The sequence below is a fragment of the Oncorhynchus keta genome, chromosome 22 (assembly GCF_023373465.1).
Source record: "Oncorhynchus keta strain PuntledgeMale-10-30-2019 chromosome 22, Oket_V2, whole genome shotgun sequence".
NCBI lineage: Eukaryota > Metazoa > Chordata > Actinopteri > Salmoniformes > Salmonidae > Oncorhynchus > Oncorhynchus keta.
In genome coordinates, this window is record NC_068442.1 from 925,901 (window position 1) to 943,793 (window position 17,893).

General features: G+C 46.0%; 1 protein-coding gene across 3 annotated transcripts in view; it reads left to right on the forward strand.

The window, feature by feature from the left end:
• The window catches only part of LOC118400933 (tetraspanin-18), a 111,576-nt gene extending 98,984 nt beyond the window's left edge, over window positions 1-12,592 (forward strand). For 2 of the 3 annotated variants that reach the window (XM_035797969.2, XM_052474631.1), the window contains exons 4-9: window positions 693-887; window positions 1,307-1,381; window positions 1,516-1,614; window positions 9,652-9,834; window positions 10,988-11,071; window positions 11,591-12,592. In XM_035797969.2, coding sequence (XP_035653862.1) covers window positions 693-887; window positions 1,307-1,381; window positions 1,516-1,614; window positions 9,652-9,834; window positions 10,988-11,071; window positions 11,591-11,638 — 684 coding nt within the window. In that variant the 3' untranslated portion in view covers window positions 11,639-12,592. The remainder of the gene's footprint in view (window positions 1-692; window positions 888-1,306; window positions 1,382-1,515; window positions 1,615-9,651; window positions 9,835-10,987; window positions 11,072-11,590) is intronic. The other variant, XM_035797970.2, reaches the window with a different exon arrangement.
• Window positions 12,593-17,893: the final 5,301 nt, after the last annotated feature.

A 17,893-nucleotide genomic window follows, 5' to 3' on the forward strand; every position in this document is an offset into this window, starting at 1 on the left:
GTAGGATTTGTCACTTTGGTCCCAGCTCTCTGCAGGTCATTCACTAGGTCCCCCCGTGTGGTTCTGGGATTTTTGCTCACCGTTCTTGTGATCATTTTGACCCCACGGGGTGAGATCTTGCTTGGAGCCCCAGATCGAGGGATATTATCAGTGATCTTGTATGTCTTCCATTTCCTAATAATTGCTCCCACAGTTGATTTCTTCAAACCAAGCTGCTTACCTATTGCAGATTCAGTCTTCCCAGCCTGGTGCAGGTCTACAATTTTGTTTCTGGTGTCCTTTGACAGCTCTTGGTCTTGGCCATAGTGGAGTTTGGAGTGTGACTGTTTGAGGTTGTGGACAGGTGTCTTTTATACTGATAATAAGTTCAAACAGGTGCCATTAATAATGAGTGGAGGACAGGGGAGCCTCTTCAAGAAGAAGTTACAGGTCTGCGAGAGCCAGAAATCTTGCTTGTTTGTAGGTGACCAAATTTTCCACCATAATTTGCAAATAAATTCATTCAAAATCCTACAATGTGATTTTATGGATTTTTTTTTCTCATTTTGTCTGTCATAGTTGAAGTGTACCTATGATGGAAATTACAGGCCTCTCTCATCTTTTTAAGTGGGAGAACCTGCACAATTGGTGGCTGACAATACTTTTTTGCCCCACTTAACCCTCTCTCTCCCACTCTCCCCTCTTTTTCCAAGCTGGGAGGCTCCTTCCTCCTGGGTGTGGGTGTGTGGGTGCTGGTGGACCCTACAGGCTTCAAGGAGATCGTAGCAGCCAACCCTCTGCTCTTCACAGGAGTCTACATCATCCTGGCCATGGGGGGAATGCTTTTCCTATTGGGCTTCCTGGGCTGCTGTGGAGCCATCCGGGAGAACAAGTGTCTGCTGATGTTTGTAAGTAGGCCTACACTGTGTTATATTATAGAGTAATTGTGATAGTACAGTAGGTCACAGCGTTATAACAGTGTTATCAACATTCCTTTGCTGCTTTGGAGTCATCATTGAGAACAAGTGTCTGCTGCTCTTTGTATGTGAGCGAGAGAGAGTCATGCTGGCCTGAGATAGATGGAAAAATAAATAAGCCATAATAAAACAGAGTATATTTCATGCTTCCAATAATTTGCCTTCGGTGCACCAGGCCACATGCATAGTTAATTTCTATTTTTTTGTGACTCGCACTCACTTTTGCTGACACTAAGTCTGTTACTCGTTTTCTCCCTTTATCTCTCTCCATCTCTCCTCTCACTGAATGTCTTGTCCACCCCCCTCCCTCTCTCTCCCTCCCTCCTGCTGTCTCTCCTGTGCCCCTGCAGTTCTTCATGCTCATCCTGGTCATCTTCCTGGCGGAACTAGCTGCAGCCATCCTGGCCTTCATATTCCGGGAGCATGTGAGTAAATTCTCTCCTTATAGATCCTATGACCATCCACTGTAGTGGGCAAACACTGTCCCCTTCATCATGGTGATACAGTAAAACCTCTGACCATACAGAACTAATACTAACATTCTCCATGTCCTGTATAGCTGACAAGAGAGTACTTCACGAAGGAGCTGAAGAGGCACTACCAGGGCTACAATAACACTGATGTCTTCACTGGAACGTGGAACGCTATCATGAACACTGTAAGGCTAAAATACTTTACTTGCTAAGCTTGAGGTCAATTCCATTTCAATATACTCAATTCAAGTCAATTCCAATCAGTTCACTCCCAGAATTGACTGACTTGAAAGGGAATTGACCCCAACCCTGATACTTGCTTTTGGTAGATATACAAAATACAATTATCTACTTAGCAGGCGTCTTCTTGGACATCTTCAACCTGTCCCTGTCTCAGGCTGTAGTCCCCACTTGATTCAAGGAGACCTATCGTCCCAGGGCCCAAGAAAAACAAGGTGACATGTCCAAATGACTATCGCCACATCACACTAACCCAGGTCATCATGAAGTCCTTCGAGAGGCTGGTCATGTCCCACATCAAGGCCAGCATGCCAGGCACTCTGGACCCACTCAAATCTGCCTACTGCTCCAACAGATCCACAGAAGATTTCCATCGCTATTCATATGGTCGTAACACATCTGAACAAGAGGAACACCCATGTGAGAATGCTGTGCATTGACTACAATTCAGTATTCAACACTATTGTTCCCTCCAAGCTCGACACCAAGCTCAGAGCCCTGGGTATGGACACCACCCTCTGCAATTGGATCCTGGACTTCCTGAGAGGCAAACCACAGGCTGTGAGGATTGGCAACATCACCTCCTCCACACTGACTCACCACACTGAACACATGGGTCCGCCAGGAGAGTGTCCTCAGCACTCTGTACTTCCTGTTCACCCACGACTGCGTGGTTTTGCACGACAACAACGCCATCATCAAGTTTTCTGAGGATACTGAAGCTGAAGAAATTTAGCATGCCACCCCAGGCCCTCTCCAAATACTACAGCTGCACCATCGAGAGAGTCCTGACCGGTTGCATCATGGCCTGGTACGGGAATTGCTCCTTCCATGACAACAATGCCCTCCAGCCGGTGGTGAAGACGGCCGAGTACATTTTTTTCCTCATTAATCTACACACAATAACCCATAATGACAAAGCGAAAACAGCTTTTTAGAAATGTTTGCAAATATATAAATAAGGTATTTCTGTTTTTTTATACAAGTATTTAGACCCAAAACTCAAAATTGTGCTCAGGGGCATGCTGTTTCCATTGATCATTCTTGAGATGTTGCTAAAACTGGTAAATTCAATTGATTGGACACGATTCGGAAAGGCACACACCTGTCTATATAAAGTTCCACATTTGACAGTGCATGTCAGAGCAAAAACCAAGCCAGAAGGTCGAAGGAATTGTCCATAGAGCTCCGAGACAGGATTGTGTCAAGGCACAGATCTGGGGAAGGGTACTATTCTGCAGCATTGAAGGTCCCCAAGAACACAGTGGCCTCCATCATTCTTAAATGGAAGAAGTTTGGAACCACCAAGGCTCTTCCTAGAGCTGGCCGCTCAGCCAAACTGAGCCATCGGGGGAGAAGGGCCTTGGTCAGGGAGGTGACCAAGAACCCGATGATCACTCTGACAGAGTTAACCAATCATCCTTTTATGGTAGAGTGGCCTGACGGAATCCACACCTCAGTAATTTGCTAAAAGGCACCTAAAGGACTCTCAGACCATGATAAACAAGATTATCTGGTCTGAGGAAAGATTGAGCTCTTTGGCCTGAATGTCAAGCTTCAAGTCTGGAGGAAACCTGGCACCATCCCCACGGTGAAGCAGGGTGGTGGCAGCATCATGCTATGTGGATGTTTTTCAGTGGCAGGGACTGGGAGAATAGTCAGGATCGAGGGGAAGATGAACACAGCAAAGTACAGAGAGATCATTGATGAAAACCTGCTCCAGAGGGCTCAGGATCTCAGACTGGTGGCGAAGGTTCACCTTCCAACAGAACAACGATCCTAAGCACATAGCCAAGACAACGCAGGAGTAACTTCGGGACAAGTCTCTGAATGTCCTTGAGAGGCCTAGCCAGAGCCCGGACTTGAACCTGATCGAACATCTCTGGAGGGAGCTGAACATTTTTTTCACCTTTATTTAACCAGGTAGGCCAGTTGAGAACAAGTTCTCATTTACAACTGCAACCTGGCCAAGATAAAGAAAAGCAGTGCAACAAAAACACAGTTACAAACAAACGTACAGTCAATAACACAAAATAAAATACAAATAGTGTACAGTACTATGTACAGTGTGTGCAAATGTAGAAGAGTAGGGAGGTAGGAAATAAATAGGCCTTAGAGGCAAAAATAATGACATTTTAGCATTAATACTGGAGTGCTAGATGTTGAGATAGAGATACTGGGGTGCAAAAAAGCAAGAGGGTATATAATAATATGGGGATGAGGTAGTCGAGTGTGCTATTTACAGATTGGCTGTGTACAGGTACAGTGATCGGTAAGCTGCTCTGACAGATGATGCTGGAAGGAAAGGCGTCCAAAGGAAGTGTTGACTTTGGGGATGACCAGTGCAATATACCTGCTGGAGCGCATGCTACAGGTGGGTGTTGCTATGGTGACCAGTGAGCTGAGATAAGGCGGGGCTTTACCTAGAAAAGATGACCTGGAGCCAGTGGGTTTGGCGACAGATATGTAGTGAGGGCCAGCCAACGAGAGCATACAGGTCGCAGTGGCGGATTGTATATGGGGCTTTGGTGATAAAACGGATGGCACCGTGATAGACTACATCCAGTGTGCTGAGTAGAGTGTTGGAGGCTATTCTGTAAATTACATCACCATAGTCAAGGATCTGTAGGATAGTCAATTTTACGAGGGTATGTTTGGCGGCATGAGTGAAGGAGGCTTTGTTGCGAAATAGGAAGCTGATTCTAGATTTAATTTTGGATTGGAGATGCTTAATGTGAGTCTGGAAAGAGAGTTTACAGTCTAACCAGACACCTAGGTATTTGTAGTTGTCCACATATTCTAGGTCAGAACCGTCCAGAGTAGTGATGCTAGTCGGGCGGGAGGGTGCAGACAGAAATCAGTTGAAGAGCATGCACTTAGTTTTACTTGCATTTAAAAGCAGTTGGAGGCCACGGAAGGAGTGTTGTATGGCGTTGAAGCTCGTTTGGAGGTTTGTTAGCACAGTATCCAAAGAAGGGCCAGATGTATACAGAATGGTGTCATCTGCATAGAGGTGGATCAGAGAATCACCAGCAGCAAGAGCACCATCATTGATATATACAGAGAAAAGAGTCGGCCCGAGAATTAAACCCTGTGGCACCCCCATTGAGACTGCCAGAGGTCCAGACAACATGCCCTCCGATTTGACACACTGAACTCTGAGAAGTAGTTGGTGAACCAGGCGAGGCAGTCATTTGAAAAGCCAAGGCTATTGAGTCTGCCGATAACAATGCGGTGATTAACAGAGTCGAAAGCCTTGGCCAGGTCGATGAATACAGCTGCACATTACTGTCTTTTATCGATGGCGGTTATGATATCATTTTGGACCTTGAGTGTGGCTGAGGTGCACCCGTGACCAGCTTGGAAACCAGATTGCATAGTGGAGAAGGTACTTTGGGATTCGAAATGGCCGGTAATCTGTTTATTAACTTGGCTTTTGAAGATTTTAGAAAGGCAGGGAAAGATGGATATAGGTCTGTAACAGTTTGGGTCAAGAGTGTCTCCCCCTTTGAAGAGGAGGGTGACCACAGCAGCTTTCCAATCTTTGGGGATCTTAGATGATATGAAAGGGAGGTTGAATAGGCATTGCAACAATTTCGGCTGATAATTTTAGAAAGATTGTCTAGCCCAGCTGATTTGTAGGGATCCAGATGTTGCAGTTCTTTCAGAACATCAGCTGTCTGAATTTGGGTGAATGAGAACCGGGGGGTTGGGTGAGTTTTTTTTTATACATTTTTTATTTTACCTTTATTTAACTAGGCAAGTCAGTTAAGAACAAATTCTTATTTTCAATGATGGCCTAGGAACCGTGCTGAGATGTTGGCCGGGGTAGCGGTAGCCAGGTGGAAAGCATGGCCAGCCGTGGAGAAATGCTTATTGAAATTACCTATTTATCGTAGATTTATTACTAGTGTAGTGGGCTTTACAGTGTCCCAAAACTTTTTGGAATTAGTGGTACAGGAAGAAAATTTCTGTTTGAAAAAGCTAGCCTTAGCCTTCCTTACTGACTGAGTGTATTGGTTCGTGACTTAACAGAAAAGTTGCATATCGCGGGGGCTATTCGATGCTAATGCAGAACGCCACAGGATGTTTTTGTGCTAGTCAAGGGCAGTCAAGTCTGGGGTGAACCAATGGCTATATCTGTTCTTAGTTCTACATTTTGTAAATGGGGCATGCTTATTTAAGATGGAGAATAAACTTTTGAAGAGCAACCAGGCATCCTCTACTGACGGGATGAGGTCAATATCCTTCCAGGATACCCGTGCCATGTCGATTAGAAAGGCCTGCTCGCCAAAGTGTTTTAGGGAGCATTTGACAGTGATGAGGGGTGGTCGTTTGACCGCGGACCCATTACGCACGCAGGCAATGATCGCTGAGATCCTGGTTGAAGACATCAGAGGTGTATTTAGAGGGCAGGTTGGTCAGGATGATATCTAAGAGGGTGCCCATGGTTACAGATTTAGGGTTGTACCTGGTAGGTTCCTTGATGATTTGTGTGAGATTGATGGCATCTATCTTAGATTGTAGGATGGCCGGGGTGTTAAGCATGTCCCAGTTTAGGTCACCTAACAATACGAACTCTGTAGATAGATGGGGGGCGATCAATTCAAATATGGTGTCCAGGGCACAGCCGGGGGCGGAGTAGAAGCTCGAATTGTTTGGGCACAGACCTGGATAGTATGACAGAACTCTGCAGGCTAACTCCACCCCCTTTGGCAGTTCTATCTTGTCAGAAAATGTTTTAGTTAGGGATGGACATTCCAGGATTTTTGTTGACCTTCCTAAATCAGGATTCAGACACGGCTAGGACATCCGGGTTGGTGGAGTGTGCTAAAGCAGTGAATAAAACATACTCAGGGAGGAGGCTTGTAAATGTTAACATGCATGAAACCAATGTTTTTTAGGTTACAGAAGTCAACAGATGAGAGGGCCTGGGGAATGGGAGTGATGCTGGGGGCTACAGGGCCTGGGTTAACCTCTAAATCACCAGAGGAACAAAAGAGGAGTAGGATAAGAGTATGGCTAAAGGCTAAAAGAACTGGTCGTCTAGTGCGTTTGGAACAGAGAGTAAAAGGAGCAGGTTTCTGGGCGCGGAAGAATAAATTCAAGGCATAATGTATAGACAAGGGTATGGTAGGATGCGAGTACAGTGGCGGTAAGCCTAGGCATCGAGTGACGATGAGAGGTTTTGTCTCTAGAGGCACCATTTAAGCCAGGTGCAGTCACCGCATGTGTCGGGGGGTGGAACATAAGGCCTAGCTAAGGTATATTGAGCAGGGCTGGAAGCTCTACAGTGAAATAAGATAAAAATGACTAACCAAAACAGCAATAGACAAGGCATATTGACATTAGGGAGGGGCATGTGTAGCCGAGTGATCATAGGGTCCAGTGAGTAGCTAGACGAGCTGGAGGCACGGCGATTCAGACAGCTAGCAGGCCGGGGCTAGCAGATGGGCCTCAGGGGGACGTTGCATTGGGAGAGCCTGTTGTAACCCCCTCGGGAGGTTACGTCAGCAGACCAGTCGTGATGGTCGCCTGGGCTCTGTGTCGGCAGCAAAGGGTCCAGGCCAATTGGCAAAAGAGGTATTTGAAGCCCAGAAATTGCTTGATAGATCTCTTCGTTTGCAGGGAGATGGGCCTAGTAAGCACCAGGCTAACTGGTGCTTGCTTCTGGACAGAGAAGTTAGACAGGAGTAGCCACTCGGATAGCAGCTAGCTAGCTGCGATGATCCGGAGTAAAGGTTCAGAGCTTGCGGTAGGAATCCGGAGATGTGGTAGAGAAAAGCAGTCCAATATGTTCTGGGTAGATATTGTGCTGTGCAGGCTGGCAGGAGTTGCCCAGGCTGAGGCTGGCAGATGTCCGAGTTAACGGTGGTGACAGCTAGCAGTGGCTAACTGACTACTAGCTAGTTAGCTGGCTAGCTCCTGAAGGGGGTTCCGTTTCAACAGTGTAAAAATAGCAGATCCATTACACATTGGGTGAGGCGGGTTGCAGGAGAGTATGTTCAGTCCGTAGATGTAAAATTAGATCAAAAATATATATACGAAGGTAAAAACGATATATAGAAGGGACAGGACAAGACAATCAAAACAGACTGCTCCCACTGCTACGCCATCTTGGATTATGAAAATAGTTGTGCAGCGACACATCCCATCCAACCTGACAGAGCTTGAGAGGATCTGTAGAGAAGAATGGGAGGAACTCCCCAAGTACAGGTGTGCCCGGCTTGTAGCGTCATACCCAAGAAGACTCCAGGCTGTAATCGCTGCCAAAGGTGCTTCAACAAAGTACTGAGTAAATGTGATATCTTTTTTTTAACAAAATTGACAAAATAAAAAATAAAAACTGTTTTGGCTTTGTCATTCTGGGGTATTGTGTGTAGATTGATGAGGAGAAAAAAGACAATTTAATACATTTTAGAATAAGGCTGTAACGTAACAAAATGTGGAAAAAGTCAAGGGTTCTGATTACTTTCCGAATGCACCGTATAATGTATGTATGTGAAAACTACTTCTAAGATGCATACATTCAGACTCACTTCATTCGTGCTAAAAAGGGAGGCTTGCTTGTCTGGTGCGAGCACATGCGCAGATCAAATACACTGCTGGAACACCGACTAAAGTGTTTACATGTCCTAATAATTCCAGAGATGGCTCAGAAAAAACGATGTTTTAATCTGCATATTCTTACTTCAATTTTGACCATGATTAAGATAAGCAGAGTAAGGTGTTTACATGACTATTGCATAAACTGCCTACTGACATAATTTGTTTAATGTTTCATTATTGCTGTGCATGTAAATGTGCTCATTGACAGTTTATCTACATACTGGTTAACACTTCGAACAGGACTGACCACCTGTACTGACTTTCCACACCTTAGCACACATGCACCCACTCACACACACATACATTCATGATACACACATCACAACTGCTGCTACCAGACTCTTATTAGTATTACTAAGTTCTGCACAATTTAAACACTTGCCCCCAATTCCCCTTCCCCAAAACACATGTAAATATTGGACTATAAATGGTGCCTTCCTGTATCATACTTATACTAAAATGTTTATTATATTTCACTGAGCCATTTACTTTGTTTGCATTTCGTTGGACGGTGTATACCATGTGTATGCTGTACATACGACTAATAAAACTGTTGTGTCAAGTTGGCTGGATGCCCTTTGAGTGGTGGACCATTCTTGATCCACATGGGAAACTCTTGAGCCTGTAAAACCCAGGAGCGCTGCAGTTCTTGACACAAACAAGTGCGCCTGGCACCTACTACCATTTTTTTTTTCACCTTTATTAAACCAGGTAGGCTAGTTGAGAACAAGTTCTCATTTACAACTGCGACCTGGCCAGGACAAAGCGTAGCAGTGTGAACAGACAACAACACAGAGTTACACATGGAGTAAACAGTAAACAAGTCAATAACACAGTAGAAAAAAAAGAAAGAGTCTATATACATTGTGTGCAAAAGGCATGTGGAGGTAGGCGAATAATTACAATTTAGCAGATTAACACTGGAGTGATAAATGATCAGATGGTCATGTGCAGGTAGAGATACTGGTGTGCAAAAGAGCAGAAAAGTAAATAAATAAAAACAGTATGGGGATGAGGTAGGTAAATTGGGTGGGCTATTTACTGCAGCGATCGGTTAGCTGCTCAGATAGCAGATGTTTAAAGTTGGTGAGGGAGATAAAAGACCCGTTCAAAAGCACTTCAATATTTTGTCTTGCCCATTCACTGAGTGGCAGACATACACAATCCATGTCTCAATGTTCTCAAGGATTAAACATTTCTTTAACCTGTCTCCTCCCCTTCATCTCCACTGATTGAAGTGACATCACTAAGGGATCATGGCTTTCACCTGGATTCACCTGGCCAGTCTATGTCATGGAAAGAGCATGTGTTCTTAATGTTTTGTATACTCAGTTTTGTATACTCAGTGTAATTTACTCATCTCTCCTCCCCAGTTTGACTGCTGTGGCGTGAACAGCCCGGTGGACTTTGAGGAGAGCCTGTTCAGACTGATCAACCCTAATGAGATGGTCCCTGCAGCCTGCTGCAGGAGGGGTAGTCACCCCGGAGACTCAGCCTACATCCCCCAGGAGGAGTGTCTGATGGGGAACATGCTGTTCAGAAACAACAAGGTGCTGGTACTGGTACTAGACTACTTCAAAAATACTACTAAAAACCCTTTAATAATCTTTATTGACCCATTCAACAAAGAGAATGGAAATAAACATTTCGCCCCTGGAGCAGGACCTCCAGAGCAGGGCACCTAGAGCATCACATCAGCAGTAGGTGGCACCTGAAATATCTGGCAGCCCTCCACATTCCTAACCTAGGATTTGTCCTGGCTACCTTCCAGTTGCATGTTCGTCACTCAAACCTCGAGGCTACCACTGCCCACGCTCCCTGCCACACTGGGAAACAAAATCCTCCTCTTGCTTATCAGCTAAACTGGAGCAGAAGAGTGTTGGAGAGATGATTTAATGGGACTGCTTCTCTACTGGCACTGTCCTCATACCAGTAGACTCATTAGTGCTTTTCTATGTTCTGGGTGTCAAGGAAGTATTTTTCTTTACTGTGTAGTGCAGTGTGTGTATACTTATGCATGCTTGTGTTTGACTATGTAGATTGGAGTAGGGTAGGGTAGTGCGGGCTTGGAGTAGGATAGGGAAGTGGGCGTGCAGGTGTGCGTGTGTGTGGAGGGAGAAACATACAGTATTTAGCCATATTGACAAACGGATTTAGCCACATAGACAAATGGATTTAGCCATATTGACAAACGGAAGGCACACGTTTGTGTGCTTGTGTGTGTGGGTCTATATTTATCTCTGTGTGTGCTTGCCTGTTTTAATGACTGTCTTGAGAGTGAAATGTAATTACAGTCAACACTGATAGGAAGGAGAGGCTCCAACTGTTGTTGTTCAGGCCTATGGAAAAATGCAGTATCTCAGGAAGGCGTCTGTCTCTCGCTGTCTCTTTCCCATTCACACACAGAGCCTCATTAAAAGCCAATGAGGCCAGGGGCCCTGTCTCAGTCTCTGTCTCTCAGCCCATTCATCTAGTCTATTGTTCACTGACGCATTCAGTTATGGCTCTGATGCTATTTATATTGTCCATGCATTTCAGCACACACACGCATGCATGCATTTATGCACATGCGTGCACACACACATGCAGGCGCAAGTGCATGCATGCACGCACACACAGACACACAAACACACACATTTCAATACTCTCTCATATTGACTCATACTATTGAATTGTGACTGAGACTCTTTCCTCCCTGTGTGTTTTCAGGGCTGCTACTCAGCGGTGGTGGACTACTTTGAGCTGTACATCTATGTGGCTGGAGCGCTGGCCATCGTGGTACTCACCATTGAGGTAGGATTCAATATTTTGTTACTTATAATAAGCGCTTTGTGAGTAGCCTCCAAATCAACACATTTTTCCCTTATCAGTTGGTGTGATTGGTAATGTAAGCTGTTCAGAAAAATCCATGTATCTTATCTCCCCCACACACAGTACACAGCAACGGAATCTGAAATACTGGAGAATATATAATTTGAAGCAAGTGCTGGTCACTTCCCCGTTTATAGTACGATTGCCCCACTTAGTGGAGAACATTGGTGTTGCAGGACTGTTACACACCATACATTAGATAGCAGAATTTACTGAGGAGGCATCTCTGAAGTCATAATTATGGATATGGCAATCGCGTCGATTTATTAGATTGTCTAATCATCATCATGTAGATAGTTTTGGTTGATTTTGTTTAGTTTCCTCATCATCGTTTGGCTGCAGAACAGTCGACCAGTTTAGGCTCGCAGAATTGAAACACTTACTTGTGTCTTGTTCTCTGTCCTGACTGCTGTTCTGACACTCCTCTGTTCTTCTCCACAGCTGTTTGCCATGGTCTTTGCCATGTGTCTCTTCAGAGGTATCCAGTAGGATTATCGCACCGTACACCGGACAGGAGGACTTTTTGGAGCTACAAAAGGGAAATCAGGAGAAGGGAAAGAAAACATGTACACTTGTAAATGTATTGTCCTCTTTTATATCTGCAAAATGTATTGATTGGTTGGAAAACAAAACAAAACAACTCAGAAAACAAAAAACTTGTACTTCTCAGCTGGACCTTTGAGGTATTTGGTGGCAAAAAAAAGAAATGATAGAAAGAGAAACAGACAAGAACGACAGGAAAACGTATGTAAAGTGAAACAGATGTTTCATGGACCAGGTCTAACACGGACCGGGTGTATAGTAGTGGAACGCGAAGAGGACCTGGGTGAAACCAGGCGTGGTGAATAAGAGGACCCGGTTGAAGCCTGCCCTGCAGCAGAAGTAGCTTGAGACCCAGATCTGTTTGTGCTGTCTTGCTAGCTAACTGGGACTCAGGCTAGAGCAGAAGACACTGCACTGACTTTTGGATGAAGAATATTTATATTTACTGAGTAAAAAGTTGGCTTGACAAAATATAGAAATATGTGTTTTATGTACACTTTAGCTGTTCCTTCCTATTACCACTTCTCCCTCCCCCGATCCCCCGCCCTTCAATCTACTGATACCACAATTCCTCCATCTTTCCCACTCCCTCCCTCCACATACTATTGTTAGAGCCTTACTTCTTGCTGTTAAAAGTCCCATCTATAGTGTGTGTGTGTGTGTGTGTGTGTGTGTGTGTGTGTGTGTGTGTGTGTGTGTCCTTGTATGACCTTGCATGTGTGCATGTTGCCCCTTTTGACCATTCGAGCTTGAAAGCCAACTTCTGATAAAATATTGTATTTGTATTGTGATGTTCATTGCAATTGTGGTTACATGTGGCTTAGGTGAAAATAAATGTATTTGTATGCATTTGTATTAGATTCTTGAAAAGACAATGACATTAAAATGTTCTAAATGTTGTCCATGTGGTGAATTCCTTTCTGATGCTTTTAAAAGTATGTACCCAGTAAAGCAGGATAGAAGGCATTGTCAGTTGCTCTTTGGCAAGGGCGTAGAAGGGGTCCCCAATGTTTGAAGCAGGTCAAATTGTTCCCCCCAAATTACAGTACCAGTCAAAGTTTGGACACACCTAATTCCAGGGTTTTTCTTTATTTTTACTATATTCTACATTGTAGAATAATAGTGAAGACATCAAAACTATGAAATAACACATATGGAATCATGTAAACAAATCAAAATATATTTTAGATTTTAAATTCTTCAATGTATCCACCCTTTTCCTTGACAGCTTTGCACACTCTTGGCATTCTCTCAACCAGCTCATGAGGTAGTCACTTGGAATGTAATTAACAGATGTGCCTTGTTAAAAGTTCATGCGTTTGAGCCAGTCAGTTGTGTTGTGACCAGGTAGGGGTGGTATACAGAAGATAGCCCTATTTGGTAAAATACCAAGTCCATATTACGGCAAGAACAGCTGAAATAAGCAACAAGAAATGGAATATTATGAAAATGAGGGAAGATTATGAAAATGAAAACTCTCAATGGGAAGAAAATCACAAGTCATGTCCCTGGAGCTTCAGCCTAGCTGAGTGGTGTAATTTCTGGGGTTCCACTATGTCCATAGATTATATACAATAAAATGCAGAAGGGGTTGAAGCCAAAAGGCTGTTCAGTACTAATAATGTTTGAGAAGGTTTTGCCTAAGAAAGTACAGATGAACTTCCTGGCTTTCACTGTTATAGAGTTTGCCCCACAATCAGACCTCAGCATAAGACCCAGATGCAGACAACTCCAATAACATATGTTTACTAACAAAACGGGGCAGGCAGACGACAGGTCAAGGGCAGGCAGAGGTCAGAGGGTGTCACGCTCTGGTCGAAGTAATGTATGTTTGTCTTCATTTATTTGGTCAGGCCAGGGTGTGACATGGGTTATTGTGGTGCGTTTTTGTCATGGGGTTTTTGTGGGGTGTCTAGCATAGTCTATGGCTGCCTGAGGCGGTTCTCAATCAGAGTCTGGTGATTATCGTTGTCTCTGATTGGGAACCATATTTAGGCAGCCATATTCTTTGAGTTTTTTGTGGGTGATTGTTCCTGTCTCTGTGTTAGTTTGCACCAGAATAGGCTCAGTCACTTTGGTTTTTCTTTTTTCCTTGTTTTGGAAGAGAAGAGAACGAGCGCCATTCTCCTTGCGGAGATGGTGCTAAATCCATCAACGGTCCCTGGGATTGGGCTGGCCAACATGATTCGGTTTGCTTGGTAGGAAAAGGAGTTGGAGCCTTTAGGACGGCAAACTTTTGGAAGGATAATATTGATGGGGATTCTAAAGCTGACGGTGAAGGACGTGTTTTGTTTCCAAGGCAACTCGTTGGAGGGAGCATACGACGTGGCACTATATACAGAGGAGAAACACAATGATATTCTGAGAAGGGCAAGAGCAGTGAGAGGTGAGAGGCCGATGAGCCACTATGAAATAACAAGCCTGGCGAAGAATAACTTTAGGGTTGTAACTGTCAACATTTACAACCCTTACGTTAAGGACGAAGAGGTGAGGGCTTTTCTGGGGAGATGCATGGATAACGTCTCCTCAGCAAGGCACCTCAAATACTTCCTTGGGTTTTGGAATGGGAGGAGAGGCTTCCAGGCCCTCCTCAGAGAGGACCCAAAGGGACATGGTGGCTACCTCCATCCTCCTGCTATGTTCTCCCGAGGGGCTGACAGGGGGACGTTGTTTTATGCACATCAGCCCTCATTTTGCAGGCGCTGTATGGCCTACGGACACATATTCGTCTCGTGCAGCACAAGAAAATGCAGATTTTGTGGATCTGTGGAACACGAGGCGAGGGATTGTGACAAGCCTAAGGCGTGCCACGGGTGTGGCTCGTCAGCACACCTGTGGCGGGGGTGCCCGGCTCGTCAGAGGTCATATGCGTCTGCGGCTGGGGGGGGGAGCAGGAGCGGTGGATGGGGGAAGAATAGGAGGGGAAGGAAGCACACCTCATGACCAGAGTACAGGTCCAGAGGGGAAGGCCGCAAGGAAGGAGGAGGAGCAAGAAGCGGCGGATGGAAGAGAGAAGGAAACGGAAGGCACGGGAGTAGGAGAACCAGGAAAAGCGGTGGAAGAAGACAACCGAGTGGAGGAGCATGAGAGAGAAGAAAGCGAGGGAGGGGTGGTAGAGAAGGAGACGGTGGAAGAGCAAGTGGACTGGGGGGAAAGTGCCCTGGTGGAAGAGATGAGGGGTATGGTGGAGGAGCTGGCGGGGGGAGGGTGGTATCTCTCCACTGCCGCCATCACCAAAGAAGAGAATGAAGAGGAGGGTGCGATTGGCCGACAGTGAGAGGGAGGGGATGGCCAAGAGAGTGATGGGGGTGGGAGAAACCTCTGGGTTGCTGCTGGTTTCCCCAGGCCCTCATCTTCTGTTGGGTGGGGACACACCTAACAAGACTGGGTACAGGAGGAGGTGGGGAGTTTTTTGTTTGGGGACTCAGCCTCCCCGATTTTTTTCCCAAACCAGCTGCAGCACTGGGGAGGGGGAGGAGTGTGGGGGTAGACCCAGGGTGCAGGGCACCCCGGAGCCAAACACTATTCCTGCATCCTGGGTTGGTGAGATGGAGGAAGAGGGGGGGATGTCGGGAGTACGGATGGTGTTCTCACCGGTAGATATGGAGCAGGGGAGTATCAGGTGAGTCTCCTGTTTTTGTTTTTTTTCTGTCTGGGTTTAGAGTTTGAGTGTATTACATGTTTTTATTTTTTCATGGGGTCTAATTTTACTTTTGTTAGTTTAAATGTAAGGGGTTTAAGGGATTTTGTTAAGAGGAGGGTGGTTGTTAGTTATTTGGAGGGTGTGGGGTTTGATTTGAGTTTTTACAGGAGGTTCACCTGAGGGATGGAGTGGATGTTAGTAGGTTTAAGAGGGAGTGGGACAAGGGGGAGTCGGTTTGGGGTATTGGGGGGGTGCACTCATCGGGGTAGGGATTTTGTGTGGGCACAGGGAGGTAAAAGTGGAGGATTATTTTGTGGTAATGCAGGGGAGGGTTATAGGGGTGGATGTCACGATAAGGGATTGTAAATTTAGATTAGTGGTGGTGTATGGGCCACAGGTGGTGGCAGACAGGAGGGAGATGGTGGACTGTCTGACGCCCCTGTGTGTCACAAATAGGAAATTAGTGATAGGGAGGGATTTTAATACAGATTTAGGAATAGGGGGATAGCAGTGCAGGCGCCATTGCCGGGCTAATGGCTTGCCATGGTCTGGTAGATGGTGGTCTGCACACTACTCCGAAAATGGCCGGTCCTACATGGCGCAACTCCAGGGGGGTTGAGCGGAGGCTCGACTATATTTTTGTACCCAGGTCTTTGGGTAAGTTGTCTGGGCGGCTGTTGCCTGTTTTCTTTTCGGATCACGACGGGGTGCTCCTACAGGTGGGGTCGCCAGACTGCCTCTTTGGTAGGGGGTACTGGAAGTTAGATCGGGATGTGCTGGAGGAGCAGGCTTTTGTTGACGGGTTTTATGGTTTCTTTTGGAGGCTTGAAGGCCTCCGGTCCATGTGCGAGGGGGTGTTAGAGTGGTGGGAATTAGTTAAGATGAGGATTAGGGCTTTTATAATAGGGTATTGCAAGAGGAAAAAAAGGGAGGAGAGGAGGGAGGTGGATCGTATCCAAAGGTTAATTGAACTCGAATACGAGGCAGGCAACCTCGGCGGGTCGTTTGACTGGGAGAGATCCGCAACCCTAAAGGCGAGGGTCAGGGAGTTGCAGGAGCGGAAGGCTCGAGCTTTCCTGGAGCGTGCGCATAGTGGCTTTCTAGAACATAATGAAACTTGTTCTGCTATGTTCTTTAAGTCGGTTAGGGTCAGACAGAGTAGGAAGGTAATGCATGGCGTGAGGGAAGAAAATGGTAGTATAGTTAGAGAACCAGAGGATATGGTCAGGGTGACAACTGATCATTTCCAAGGTTTATTTAAGGAAAGGGAAATAGATGTAGAGCAGGGAAATGTGTTTTTAGAACACTTGTCCAGGCGGTTGCCGGAGGACATTAGAGAAGTGATGGAGGCCCAGATCTCACTAGAAGAGGTTGAGAGCGCTCTTAGGAGGATGGGAAAAGGGAAGGTGCCTGGGATGGATGGGCTGCCGGCTGAGTTTTATCTCAAGTTTTGGGGTATACTTGGACCAGTGGTCCTCAAAGTCTTGAAGGCCATCCTTGAGACGGGGGTCCCGGGGGGATCAATGGCTGTTGGTGTGCTGTCACTTTTATATAAGAAGGGGGAAGTAACAGACCTTGGCAACTAGCGGCCGTTGACCATGCTGTGTGTAGATTACAAGCTACTTGCAAAGGTTTTAGCAGACCGGTTGCGCACAGCCCTTCCCTACGTCGTCCATGAGGATCAGATGTGCGGGGTAGAGGGCCGCTCTATACATTTAACATTTAACATTTAAGTCATTTAGCAGACGCTCTTATCCAGAGCGACTTACAAATTGGTGCATTCACCTTATGACATCCAGTGGAACAGCCACTTTACAATAGTGCATCTAAATCTTTTAGGGGGGTGAGATTAGATGGAACCTACAGTTAATCAGGGACTCCATCGCTTGGGTTGAAGATAGAGGACTGCCTTTAATGGTAGCAGCGCTAGATCAGGCGAAAGCCTTTGATCGCGTGAATAGATCCTTTTTATTCAGAGTGTTAGGTCGATTAGGATTTGGGGAGAAGTTCATAGGATGGATTCGTACATTATATGTCGGAGCGGGGTGCCGAGTTAGTGTAAATAGTCACTTGGGTGACGTTTTTGACCTCTCGTCTGGGGTCAGGCAGGGGTGCCCACTCTCGGCTCTCCTCTTCGTTCTGTACATGGAGCCTCTGGGGGCTGACATTAGGGCAGACACAGGGGTGGAAGGCTTGCTGATCCCTGGAAGTGGTGGGCTGCGTGTTAAGATGACGCAGTACGCCGACGACACTTCCTTGCTGCTGTGCAATGTCCCTTGATATCTTTGGGGATTTCACCCGAGCATCGGGAGCAGTTCTGAACCATGCAAAGTCTTCCGTCAAGTTTTTCGGAAGATGGCGCGGTAGAACGGATGTGCCCGGGGGGTTATCTCTCTGTGAGGGGGCCCTGAGGATTCTCGGGGTCCATTTTGAGACCTCCGGCTCAGCGACGCTAAACTCGAACATGCGTATCGCAGTGGTACAGAGGAAGCTAGCAATGTGGAAGGCTAGGTATTTGTCTTTTATGGGCAAAGTCCTGGTCCTAAAGGTGGATGTGT